The 12764-nt window shown below is 40.6% G+C and overlaps 1 protein-coding gene across 1 annotated transcript in view; it reads left to right on the top strand.

The window, feature by feature from the left end:
* The window catches only part of SNX25 (sorting nexin 25), an 89797-nt gene that overhangs the window by 26056 nt on the left and 50977 nt on the right, over positions 1 to 12764 (top strand). Inside the window, exons 4-5 of the mRNA XM_076336420.1 lie at positions 9845 to 10017; positions 10904 to 11090. Coding sequence (XP_076192535.1) covers positions 9845 to 10017; positions 10904 to 11090 — 360 coding nt within the window. The remainder of the gene's footprint in view (positions 1 to 9844; positions 10018 to 10903; positions 11091 to 12764) is intronic.

Genomic DNA, 12764 nt, shown 5'->3' with positions numbered 1-12764 from the left:
CATCACTGAGGGGGTACCTTGAGGTCCAGTTGGGGCTCCAAAGGGTCCTGTCACTTTTCAGTTACAAAATTTGTGGCAATTCGGAATATTTTGGATAGGAAACCATTTCATTCCTACTATTAGCTCAGTGTAGAAATGGGATATGATACTTCCCTGTGTCCAGTGTTAGCTAGTTTATGAGTTTGAGATATGGAAGAAAAATCAGACTTGGATTTATTGGTAGAAGCCACTGCTCTTTTCCCCTATGTTGTACAGAATCAGGAGCGCATTTATAACGGGATTAGCCAAGTGCATCCTGCAGGGTAGAGAGAGTAGTATTTGGCCATTCTTGTTTTATAGCAGCTTTTATCTCTTTATTCCTTTGTATCTTGTTCAAGTGTCTTTCCTTGGCTGCTTTAAGCAGAATATAAGCAAGCTGAATACTGACAATGCCATTTTATGTGATCGAGGATGGACCGTGAGCTGAGTAAGGTGGTGTATAATGCTGGAAACATTCATGTTGGTATGTGGGTGCAGCGTTGTCTGTGGTGGCAGTATACTTTCCAGGGGCTAGAATTACCTGATTCCGGGAATGTAGTCTTGCTCTGGTAACATGATATGTTTGTTGAAAGGAAGAGGCAGCTATTCCTCCGGATGAAATGCACAGTCAGTATCGGAAGGACTTAGCAAAGTGAAAACAAATAGTAAGCGTCTTTCTGTGAAGCTGTCCACGTGAAAGGAAGAGGAAGTTCCCTTACCCTTATTGTGGGTGAAGAATAACCACATCAGATATTACTACAGAACTATTAACATTTGATAAATAACACCCTGTGCTAGTGGTCTCTAAATTGCAGTGTAGGCAAAGTGAGATTTGACTACATGACATAAGTAGGCAAATGGAATTTTGAAGATAGCTAATCCTTGCCTCTTCTTGAACCTCCTGAGAAGCAGTGCTTTTTGAACAAATCTTAGTGAGAAGAGGTCACAGTGACACTGATTCTGCACCCCACCCCCCCGTCTTTTGGTTGGGAGTGTTTTCTGTTTGTCTTTAACCTACAGCTGGGGCACCTTGATCCCAAAGGTAGAGGAAGAGTTGGTTTCTGCAAATACGGATATGTGGTGTTGCAGGCTGCTTCTGGCAAGTTGACTGCTACATGACATCTGATGGGAGGCTCGGAAGTGTTAGTGTGTGTGTGCCCGGATTTGCAGCGTAAGTCATGACTTAGCAAAATGGATGCTTGGGGGCTGCAGGCTACTCCCAGTGCTGTTTCAGAACCCATATGTAAGGGCTCAGAGCTCTTGGAAAGTGTGTGTGGGGGGAAGTGCTGTGGGGAAATTGCTGTTTGAGTGATCAGTATGACAAGCAATTTGGGGTTTTAAGTTTGTATTGTATGTGTTTTGGTAATATTCCTTTTGTTATCTATGTATTACTGACAGAGTAAGGAGAGACAACAACTTGGTTCTTAATTTTCTTGGGCTATGTGAATACCTTTGCATGTATAGGATACATAACTTGTATTTTTTGTGATTACAATATGTAGTGTGATAAGATACTCAGTAAAAATAAAAGGTGCTGCCACCACAAACTGATCAAGAGCAGATTGATGCAGAGGGAATTTAAGCACTTGAGACTTAACTTGGTTAATCCTATAGATGCATCCAACTTGTCAGTATAGCTACTAAACACCTCCCACAGTTCTTGTTTTTTCTTTTATAATTCCATTTGCCACCCACTAACGAGGAATACCAAGAACTGCTTATCACACTCAGCCTCTGGAAAGGAGTATCAAGAGGATTACTATGAAATTGCAGAGGTTTGTTGCAATGGGAGCAGCTGTACGAAAGTGCTGAGAACAAAATAGTCATGAAAGGCTGAGGTCTGAGCATGTTATTAAAGTTAACTCATGGGTAGCACCAGGTCTAAAGCTTGACATTGCCTTCAAGCTTCAGTGTGGGAAGTTCGGGTTTCTCGTTAATGATTGAGTATGGCCTAGACACCAAAATAAGCATTAGGACCTCCTGGTGCTGAAATGGTCATATCACAGCTTGTAAGCCATTCATACATTCTTTGGGTCTGTTATCAATGCGACATGTCAAATGCTTTTTCCTGAAAGAGGTAACTGTGACATGTATAAATGATACAGTTATCTTCACAGTAAATATTAGGTAAAGTGATTTATAAAAGTTGCTGATACATCTTGGTAAAAATGGCAGCTGTGGAAATTTTGGTGTTGGTTTTATCCTTATTTTTTGTTGTGCTTTTTGGGTTTGGTGTGGTTTGTTTTCAGAGGGTTTTTTTTAGTAGGTACTTTTTTTCAGGTGTGTTTATGATGTTGGCTTGTAAAGGTCTACATTTGTTTCTTTTATTTCTTAGAAAGTTCAAATAGATCAAGCAGTTTTCATTCTGATGCACTGTCAAGAAGCTTAGAGATCTGAGGGCGATACAGGTGAAGAGATGCAGACTGAATGTGGTTCTGGTAGTTCTCAGAATCAGTTTGATGAAAGCACGTGGTGAATGTTGAATGTACTGATGAAAGTCATTTAGAGTGAGTTGCATGTGCACTTCAGCTCACAATTGCACTGATTAAGACTTAAATGTAACTCTGCAAGGCTCTCTCTTGAAAGACTAATTAAAGAAATAGCAAGACTGAAGGGAACATTTTGTGATTTATTTATTTATTTATTTAAAGAGAAAGGACCCTTACATAATTTCCTGTAGAGTTGTTGTTAATGTTTTTACAGACTCTTTGGGGTTTTTTTTTTTCCTTTTTTATATCATTTATTTATTTGCTTGCTTCCTATTTTCAAAGCAGGCAGATTTATCTTGTTTGTCATCATTAAGTTCCTGGTTATGCATATCTCCTAATCAGTGTACTTATTTTGGGGTTTCTTGCCCTTGAACCAGTGGTACTGCCAACCCCAAACCTGCAAAGTCCCAAGTTGCATGGGCATTGTAAATGGTAACTTTGGGGTTGGCTTTTAATTTTTTTTCACGCCTTTAGGATGCATTTTTAAGTTCTTCCATGCAGTCATGAGGGTTGAGACTATAAAAATAAAGACAATGCTTTGTGTCAGGAGCATATACCCAACCACAAATACCAAGAGTCTTTTAATACTCCTGACTGTAATGAGTCTTTACAATACAGGGATTTACCAGATGGTCCTAATTAAAACTGTGGGTATCTAGAGTAGATACTAGATAAAAAGAGATATTTCCATGAGGTCCCTGTATTGGGAAACCTGGAAGCCCAGTCACAGATGATAGTCCAGTATTACAGAACTGCCGTGGGTCCTGCATTCCTGAGAAATGAGGAATTGTTGTTAAACAATCAAGAGGTGTTGATATTGGCTCAGAGTTGGTTAGTTATAGCATGGGAAGGAAATGATGATATTTCTGTAACATTGGCAATGTTGTAATTGCTTGTCTTCAGGAATACCAAAGCAAATCTGCTGTTCTGCTTTCCTTTATAAAGTGCTGGATGAACTCGCAGGTTTGCAGCAGTAAGGGGTGAAGTCTTAGTATTGATGATGTTCAGTGAGATACATGTTCAGTAATTGCATGAAGCAATCCCAGAGCAGGGGATAGTTATAGTAGGTATCAGTTTGGTCCCAAAGAAAAGTACTGCTTGGAACAGAACAGTACAAAGGAATGTGCTTTGGCAGGCCATACCTATGGATCTATTTTCACAGACCGCTGCCTGATCTTCCACTGGCTTGGGGGGCAGCTGAAGGAAATCCCTTTGCTTTCTGATGGTATGAAAAAGCACTGGATAGTGTTAAAAATTCAGAGCAGGCTTAAAGATTTCATAAAATAAAAATTATGGAAAAGAAACTTACGCAAGGTTACGGCTGGCTTTGTAGCTCACGAGGGAGTGAAGAGGGGTATGACCTCTAAGCATGCTGTGTAAAGCATGAGTTCTGTCTACTGTTTGAAATCACTGAAGTCACCTGCATCTTGATACACAAATATATGTCACTGTTACTTCAGTCTTGATTGTTCAAGATGACACAAATGAAATAAGTTGCCACTTGCCATTATTTTTCTATTGCCTAAAGCAGATGAAATGAGCCTAGTTTACAAAGCTTGTATCATGCCTGTTTTGGAACGGTTTGCTGGAGTGCCACATTTATATTAGTTCACTGCACACAGTTGTGCTCAGAATTTATGGGTAATTGGCTGGGCTTTCAAAGCCTCCTCTAAAAATACCTGCACACAGTTTTAGTTAAGAGTTTTCTGTGATTACTAAGTGACCTTCTGTTTGGAAAATCCAACCACACAGTCTTAATAACACATGTTCAAAATTGGATAGGAAGAGAAATAATGCCTGTGTTACTATTTGGGTCATTTAACAGTGCTTAATATCTTTATTGACACTGGAGAGATGTAGCAGCAGTCTGCTTTGTGTACATGCATGCGGATTGCAGGTAAGTTTCTGCTTTTCCTGTTGGTCTCTGCAAAATGAACAGTGCCTTTCTTTACTCTTCTTCAACTCTGTGGGAATGTGATCATGTAGGTTTGTCGTGGTTTAACCTCAGCCGGCAACTGAGCACCACACAGCTGCTTGCTCGCTCTCCCCCCGCCCCACCCCGGTGGGATGGGGGAGAGAATCGGAAGAGTAAAAGTGAGAAAACTCATGGGTTGAGATAAAACAGTTTAATAATTGAAGTAAAATAAAATAATAATGATAATAATAATAATAGAATATACAAAGCGAGTGATGCACAATGCAATTGCTCACCACCCGCCAACCAATGCCCAGCCAGTCCCTGAGCAGTGCCCGCCCCGGCCAGCTTTCCCCAGTTTATGTACTGAGCATGACGTCCCATGGTATGGAATGTCCCTTTGGCCAGTTTGGGTCAGCTGTCCTGGCTGTGCCCCCTCCCAGCTTCTTGTGCACCTCCAGCCTTCTCAGTCGGTAGAGAACAAGAAGCTGAAAAGTCCTTGACTAGTGTAAGCACTACTTAGCGACAACTAAAACATCAGTTTTGTTCTCATCCTAACAACATCAACATTGTTCTCATCCTAAATCCAAAACACAGCGCTGTACCAGCTACTAGGAAGAAAATTAACTCTATTCCAGCCGAAACCAGGACAAGGCTTTATATCAAGCCTTAAGAATATGTCTGATCAGGATATCTTAGCTCCTGCTCCAGGACAGTAAACAGACATGGTTCGGTAGCTGAGCAGTGGTGTTAATACTTCTTTGATTGCTCACTGCTCTTTTTTTTTTTTTTTTTTTTTTTTTTTTTTTTTTAAATGGGTATCAGTGAAGGGGAAGCCTGAGTTACAAGGGATGCTGTTTTCCAGGCAGACCTTTTGTTGACACACAATATATTTCCCCTGCAAGCTGATCAGTGGTTATATTGAGGCAAATAGAAGTGTAATGCTTCATGTATAAAAGCAAAGGAGGATATCAGCCTGGATATCTGGTCTTGTCTGTTTTACCACTGGCACATTAATTTATTTTGTAGCTGTTAAGCCTTCCCCCAAGCTTCCACTTCTGCTTTCAGTCTCCCCTTTATTTCTTTTGCCCAAACAGCAATGAAAACTGCAGGATTTGTTGATACAACTGTTTGGCACTGATATGCGAGGCTTCTTTAGAGTTGAATTTCCTGAAGACTTTGTTTCTCTATTCTTTTCATAAAAATCTGGTGGGGTTCTGTGCCTTCCCTTCTGCTTTTTAGATCACATTTTAGGTACAGTTTAGCTAGGAAAACAATTGAAAGAACAGCTATTCTAGAGGGTCATGTCGTCTTAGGTAATGGAGATAACTCTGGAAGAAGTTGAAACTCTTCTTAAATGGCCTGTCAGCTGGAGAGTATGCAACTCCGCTCCCCCCTTGCATTCCTGTAGGCAGGAACACATTAGACAAATTAGAAGGATAAGAATCAAATATTTGCCTTTCTATTTGTTTATTCTGTTCCATTTTCCATTTGCGTTCTATTGACTGTGTATCAGAAAAGTCCTGGCATAGGTCAAACTCAGCCAAGCTGTATGTATTGGCTGTTGACTGGGAATAAATTTGTACAATAGGGAGACAAAGATGATGAGAAATGAATTCTCTTGCATGGATGATAGTATAGGTGCAGTTAATGCTCCAGGGTGTTTGCAGTCCCAAACAGACTGGTGTTCCTCAGGAGACTTGTAGAGAGATATTGAAGGCAAAGAAGACTAATCTCAGTTTAGTGAAATTTTATGTGCATTATGGCTCTGTTTTGTGCTTTGCACATGTTAGCTTGATCTAATCACTATGCAGAATGTCCCGCAAATAAGGTAGGAGTGTCCAAAAAGGATGGGGTTTGTGTGTTCACGGGCAAAAAAGCAATCACCACTTGCTTTTAGTTCTAACTCTGTATCATTGTTGTTAATACGCAGGAATCAGTTGTTAGGAGAGGTTAGTTTGCTGCAAGCCAACTGATGTTTGGTGTAAGTCATCCTGTTTGGCAGCATTTTGTGTATGCTTCTGGCTGTGTTTCTGAGTGGCTGACTTGAGGTGGACCAACCTGTCCAGAAAAGGAAGACTTTACTTCCCCAATAAGCGGTGGCTGCACATAAACGACCCAGACTTTCTGTCTGCCAGTAGTCTGCCTGGGACATGTCTGGTTTTGGATAAATAATGAATGCCTTTCGGGAGAGCGTGTGATGGGGAATGTTTGATGCAGTGTAGAGAAGGCTATAGGATATGTCTGGAGTATTCAAGAGGAATGGAAATGCACTGAGGAAAATAGCTACGTATTCAGCTGCCAGAGAGAAAAGATCCTATCAGAACAAGATAAACAGCTTTCTGAGCTCAGTGAGCTGCACCACCTGTGCTGGTTGATAATGAAGACTACACATCAGCTTCATAAACCACTGCTCCTCGGAAAAACAGAGTATTTGTATCCAAGCTGTTCCAAGGGACTTGTTTTGAAATGTCTTACTTGTAACAATTGAAACCCCCTCCCTGATCCACGTTTGAAAACAAAACATTTGATTTGGGATTGAATAAGAGGCTTCAGTCAAATTGAAACCAGATGTCATCTTTACATTGCTGCTGTTCTGAAAATTAATTAAAAAACTAATTTTGGTCACCTTGAGACAAATAACTTGTATTATTAGAACAGAATTGGAGGTCCTGTTAGAGTATTGTTACTATTCCAACATATTTGCTCCCTCCTGGACTGACTAGCAAAAATCAGTTGTTACACAATGCTGCCTGTCACTAGTGGCCATATAGTGGTGTCTAACTGAAAACTTTTGGTTTGACTATATACAGTTCTTGGTCACTTTTTCACATACAGAGGCAATGGGCTTGGAGCAGCTCTGTAAGTAACAGTCAACTGACTCTAACCAGGACAGCAGCCTCCAGCTCTGGGAAGGAAAGACGTGTAGATGAGGCGCTTAGGGACATGGTTTAGTGGGCATGGTGGTGTTGGGTTGACGGTTGGACTCGATGATCTTAGAGGTCTTTTCCAACCTCAATGATTCTATGATTCTATGATTACAGATGATGGGAAGAGGCACTGGTATGATATGTCACAGATCTGAACCTTTGTAAGGCCTTAGAGCCTTCTACTGAAGACGAGCCCTGGCTGTCTTTGGAAATTACCGTGGTGCCTCTCGGGTGACACTGCATCTGTCTCGCTGTGACCACTGGCACGGTCACCTTGCTGTTAAACTGTAAATCTGTGATTGGAGCATATCAGGCACGTGGCCATGAAAGAACTGCTAAGGCACCTTGTTTCTACTTCTACAGCCGTTTTTGTGTAAAGAAAAGGTGTTGCTGTGACCTGCACTAAGGAGTTCCTTTGGCACGTCCAGTCAAACATGTTCTGATAAGTCCAGAAAACCATTGGCACCTGCGAGGAGATGAACTGGTCAGTATGGGGCACAAAATCAAGGTGGGGGAGGTTTGCTCCCTGTTTCTTTCAGAGCTGTGATCAGAAGAGCTGTTTGTGGGGAGTCTGTAAACAACACAGACTGTGCTATCATGGACTTGCTCATCCAGCAGCACGTTGCTGTGCATGTTCAGTGGTGCACAGTGCCCACCCAGTGCTTCATGCTGCAGCAGAGGCACAACCACCCCTTCACTGTTAGCTCTGAATGACTCTGTCTTGCCATCTTCCCAAAATGCACCTGCCATGATTGCCAGGAGCAGGGAGGACCTGTTTGCCTGTTCAGTGGCAGGAAAAGGAGTATATTAGTATTTTATATACATACACACATATATACACACATATACACACACATATGTGTGTGTGTATATATATGTATAGTATAGCACACTATACCTGTCCTAACTCCAGGCCTGATGTACTTTCTTTAAGGTAGGACCCTAATTCTTTCACCAAGTGCAAGGTGAAACCAGCAAGAAATTTTGGATTTTCTCCATCCATTAGTATCCAGCTTGCATAACCCTTATAGTTAGTGAGTGGATGATAGTGAATGCCTTCCCCAGCAGGCTGAGAGCGATTCTGGCTGAGAGTATTCTCCCGCTCCTTCTTGAAGCTGAACCAGAATTAGCCAAAGGCAAGGGTCTGACTCCACTGAAGGCAGGCAAAATGTGAAGCATTTAGGATGATGGAGGAAAACTGTGACTTTGTTCCCTAGTTATTTTTTTTTTATCTGTGGTGATTTATTAGTATACAACATGAGCGTATTCCAGCTTCAGCCTGCTGATCAGAGGACTCAGCTTGAGGCAAGTTCTCGTCTCTTCTCTGAATGCTTCTGTGATCTCTGCGTGCCTGAGATGCTCAGATCCAAGCAAGTGGTGTTAATTCATTTGGCCAAGAGGTGACTCATCTCTCAACCAGATCACAGATTTGGTGACTCGGATGGGACTTGGAAGATGCAGGTTCAGACCTATCAGGCTGAGCAGAGCCTAACGTCCAGGGCCTCTCACCCCCTCTGGGGTGAGCATGCTGCCCACAGGGGTATTGCCCCAAAGGTGGGGTTGCACACACATGCTGAGCCCCTACAGTTTCATGCTTTCCAGTTTCATGCTTTATATACCCCAGTGATACTGGTAACAATATGGTCGGTTCTCGCTTGTGGAACTACTGAGGGGACTTGTCTGGCCAAGTTTCTTTGCGCTTTGGGAGTCAATTCACCTTTCTCTGTTTGCCATCACGATTCCACCCTCTTTCCAAATCTGTGGGTGGGTGGGGTTTAATTTTTTTCTAAATTGGTTTTCCACTTACAGTGTAGGTGGCTGATAATGCCAAATCTGTTACTATATAGGTGTCTTGCACAGACCAATGTGATACAGCCTGCAGGTGGCAAGTTGAAAACTGGTGTTCTAGGAAAAGTCAGGTCAAACAGGCCAGTTATTTACTGGGAGATTTATTTGCCAGTAACAAAGGGAAGATGGTAGCTTCAGTATCTAACAGGTAGACCTGTTTCTCAAACTAGGTATGATCCCAAATCCTCTGCTTAAAGGTTCAGGTCTATAATTAGTTTGCTAATTATAGACACTCCATAAGAATGTATTTGCTTCTTGAGTTTGTCTTGTTGATTGTTCTGAAAAACTGGACAGGATTTCACTGTAAGTTCAATGATAGAACAGTTGTTTTTTTCTTCAGAGAAACTTTTTTCCTCCACTTGCTGGGCTCGCTCTACTTGAAGCGGTTTTAAAATACTGTATTTCTATTTTGGCAGGTGAAAACATTGACAGGACAAAGGAATTTGGAAATGTATCTTAACATCATTAAGAAAAATAAGTAGGATTTGAAAAATACACATGGTTTAAAATGTTTCTTTACTGAAGTTACTTACCTGATAATGGATTTCAGATATTTTATCAATTAGCGACTAATCATGATACAAGTGGTATGTAAGTTCTCGCTCTCTTTTTCTTTTTTTTTTTTTTTCTTTTCCCCTCCTTAGGCAGGAAGATCCACCGAGACCTTTTTTGCTGCACCCATGCTTGAGGAGCGCTGATGAAGAAGTAAGATTCCTGCAAAAATGTTCTCAAATTCTGGTGTATTGTCTCCTACCCTCAAAGGATGTCCAGTCTGTCAGCTTGCGCGTAGTCCTTGCAGAAATACTTGCAACAAAAGGTAGATCAAAGATCAGAGATGATTAACCATTTGCACCTGTACAATATTAGTAATTACAGACTTCATTATGTATGTGTTGATGCTCTGCTTTTAAATTCTGAAATTTAATTTCTGTGATAACCAGTAAGACACTTTATATTTTCAAAAATCAAGCACATACTTACTTGACTCTCCTGACTTGATGCCAGGCTGTTTAGCACCTTTCAGGATAAAATACAATTTGTCCATTCCATTCTTCTATTTTTTTTTTTTGTAGAGGACCATTTTTGCAGTCTTCCATGGCATTATTTTTAGTGATTATATGAATAATTCTGGCCTTTTCTATTCAGATACATAGAATCCATAGACTTAAGGATGTGATTATAACTGAATCATGACACCAGATTTGATTTTTTTTTTAGACTTCAATTTATCCAGTGTGGTTTTTTAATTGAGGGTTTTCTATTTTGCTTTTTATTTTATCAGCTATACTTTAATCTGATTATAAATACACTAGTCATTTTTTATGTCACTGGAGTCAAATTCAGAAATTATGGAGTCTCAAGTATATTATACGATTCAGTTTACTTCTAATTTTCATTTACAGTGGCTGTAATGTCATTGCCTTCAAGGCACACAACAGAAGGAACAAAACTGCTTGGAATTTTCCAAATAGAGCTCAGCTTTGTCAACGTACAACGTACAACAATTTGTGTAATAGAATAAACAAACAGTTTTATCAAGAAGGTGCATCCAATCTCAAATGTACTATGTAGTCCAGAAGACTGGTTTTGGATTTTTATCAACTTGCATATTTATTTTTGCCTTTTATCTGCAATTTTCTTTCGAAGGACAGCAGTTATTCTTCAGCATAAGGATTTTGTTTTAAAATATTTTTCCTCTCCAGTACTGAAACCAGTGGTGGAACTGCTGAGTGATCCAGATTATATTAACCGAATGCTACTCAGCCAGCTGGAGTACAGAGAACAGATGAATGAGCATCAGAAGAAAGACTACACATATGCTCCTTCTTATGAGGAGTTCATCAAGCTCATTAACAGCAGCTCCGATGTTGAGTTCCTGAAACAGCTGAGGTATTTAATGTTTCACTGTAGCTCATTCAAAACTAAACATGCTTCTTTTGCCAGCCCATTACTGAGATTTAAATGAATTGTGAATTTTTTTTTTTTTTAAATTCAATTTTAGATTTCTTTTTCTTTTGGTGAAGCAGAGACAGTAAGGATGATAAGCCACAACATTCATTAAATCTCTAATATAGTCAGCTTTTTAGTTAGGTGGCAGAAAATGTTAAAAAAATTCCTCCTAGTAGTATACTGGAGACGACTGTATTGTTGAAAGGCATACCAGACCCTTCTTTACAGCTTGCCTCTGTGGAGTTAGATGAAATAATATGTTGAATTCCCACTAGTGTCTGGTTATCTCCTCATTATCTTTATGAAGTATGGCTGGCCATACTGTGAACTGTAGTGACCCTGCAGACACTGGGTGTTCAGAACAGCTTGCTGTGATTCTGTGACATGGAAAGAGGGGTTTGAATTCCAGCACATTTTACCACTGGATCGGAGGTTTTCTTGGACTGTTGCAGGGAGGTGTTATCCCAATTGCATCCTTCTTAAACATGTCAATGAACTCTGAAGAATTCCTTAAAGCCCGAAAGAAAACACTGAGCTCCTACACAATATGAATTTGTTTGATGTTCCTGTTTTCTAATGCAAATAGCACCTGCTCACTTTCATTCTAATCCCCCCCCTCAGAAAAAACTCTTTTTCCTTCCATCTTTCATCATAACATAAGATACCACTTGCATCTCAAGCCTGCTTGCCCAAGTACAAGATGTTTGTGTTTGCCTTATCTTTATAGCTGAGCTGTTTCTCCTCTGATTTCTGATGCAAGAGAAAGGATAAGGAACAAGTGACTGGGAAGCAGGGAGCAGAGATCCATCTAGGGAGATCCTACAACAGTAGTCCTTGAGTTGGTGTTGTCGAGCACACCAGAGCTTTCGAGGACTGTTGAAGCCACTTCCAGAGTGTTTGTCCTAATCTGTTTGCCGCCAACCAGAACTGGAATTTGTTCCTCTTCCCTGACTCCCTTCAACTGCTGCTGCAGGTCAGCTTTCTCTCTTTCTGAACGGCTGCAGCAACGTCTGAAAGACACAAGCGTATTGATCCCATTTGGTGCACTCTGTGTCATCTGTTGTGACTCAGACCTTCTGTTAGACTTGGCTTGATCAGGCCAAGTGATGGTTTACTGAGATGGAGTATGTGGGCTGCATAAGTAACTTCTTAGTTTCTCTTGTTCTTCTCTTTGATTCTGAAACCACTTGCATTTCTGAGATGGGAAAATGCATTTAGGTGATGGTGAGATGATTTTGTTGCTTAGCTACTTATTGTTCATCTGCTGTAGAATGTGCTCTTTACTCTCTGGGCCAGTGTGCCTTTCCTGAGAGCAGAAATTAGTCTCTATTAGACTCTATCTAAAACCTAATTGACATCATATTTATTAGCATAATCACACTAATGGATCTGCTTGTTTCAAAAGAAACCCAACTCTTCTGTTGTTGTTGTTCAGGCACATTAATGCTCAATGTGCTCTCTTTTTATCTGATAGGTCACTTTAAACTGTGTTCTTTAATATAGCAAATTTGCTTTGTGAAATAATGTGGGTTTGGCTGCACTTAGGTTTTTCCTTTCTAGCCTGTGGAGTCCAACTACCATCATCTTGAAATGCGTTCCTCTACACCCTACGTA

This window comes from Aptenodytes patagonicus, chromosome 4, assembly GCF_965638725.1.
Source record: "Aptenodytes patagonicus chromosome 4, bAptPat1.pri.cur, whole genome shotgun sequence".
NCBI lineage: Eukaryota > Metazoa > Chordata > Aves > Sphenisciformes > Spheniscidae > Aptenodytes > Aptenodytes patagonicus.
This window is presented reverse-complemented; position numbering and strand designations above follow the sequence as displayed.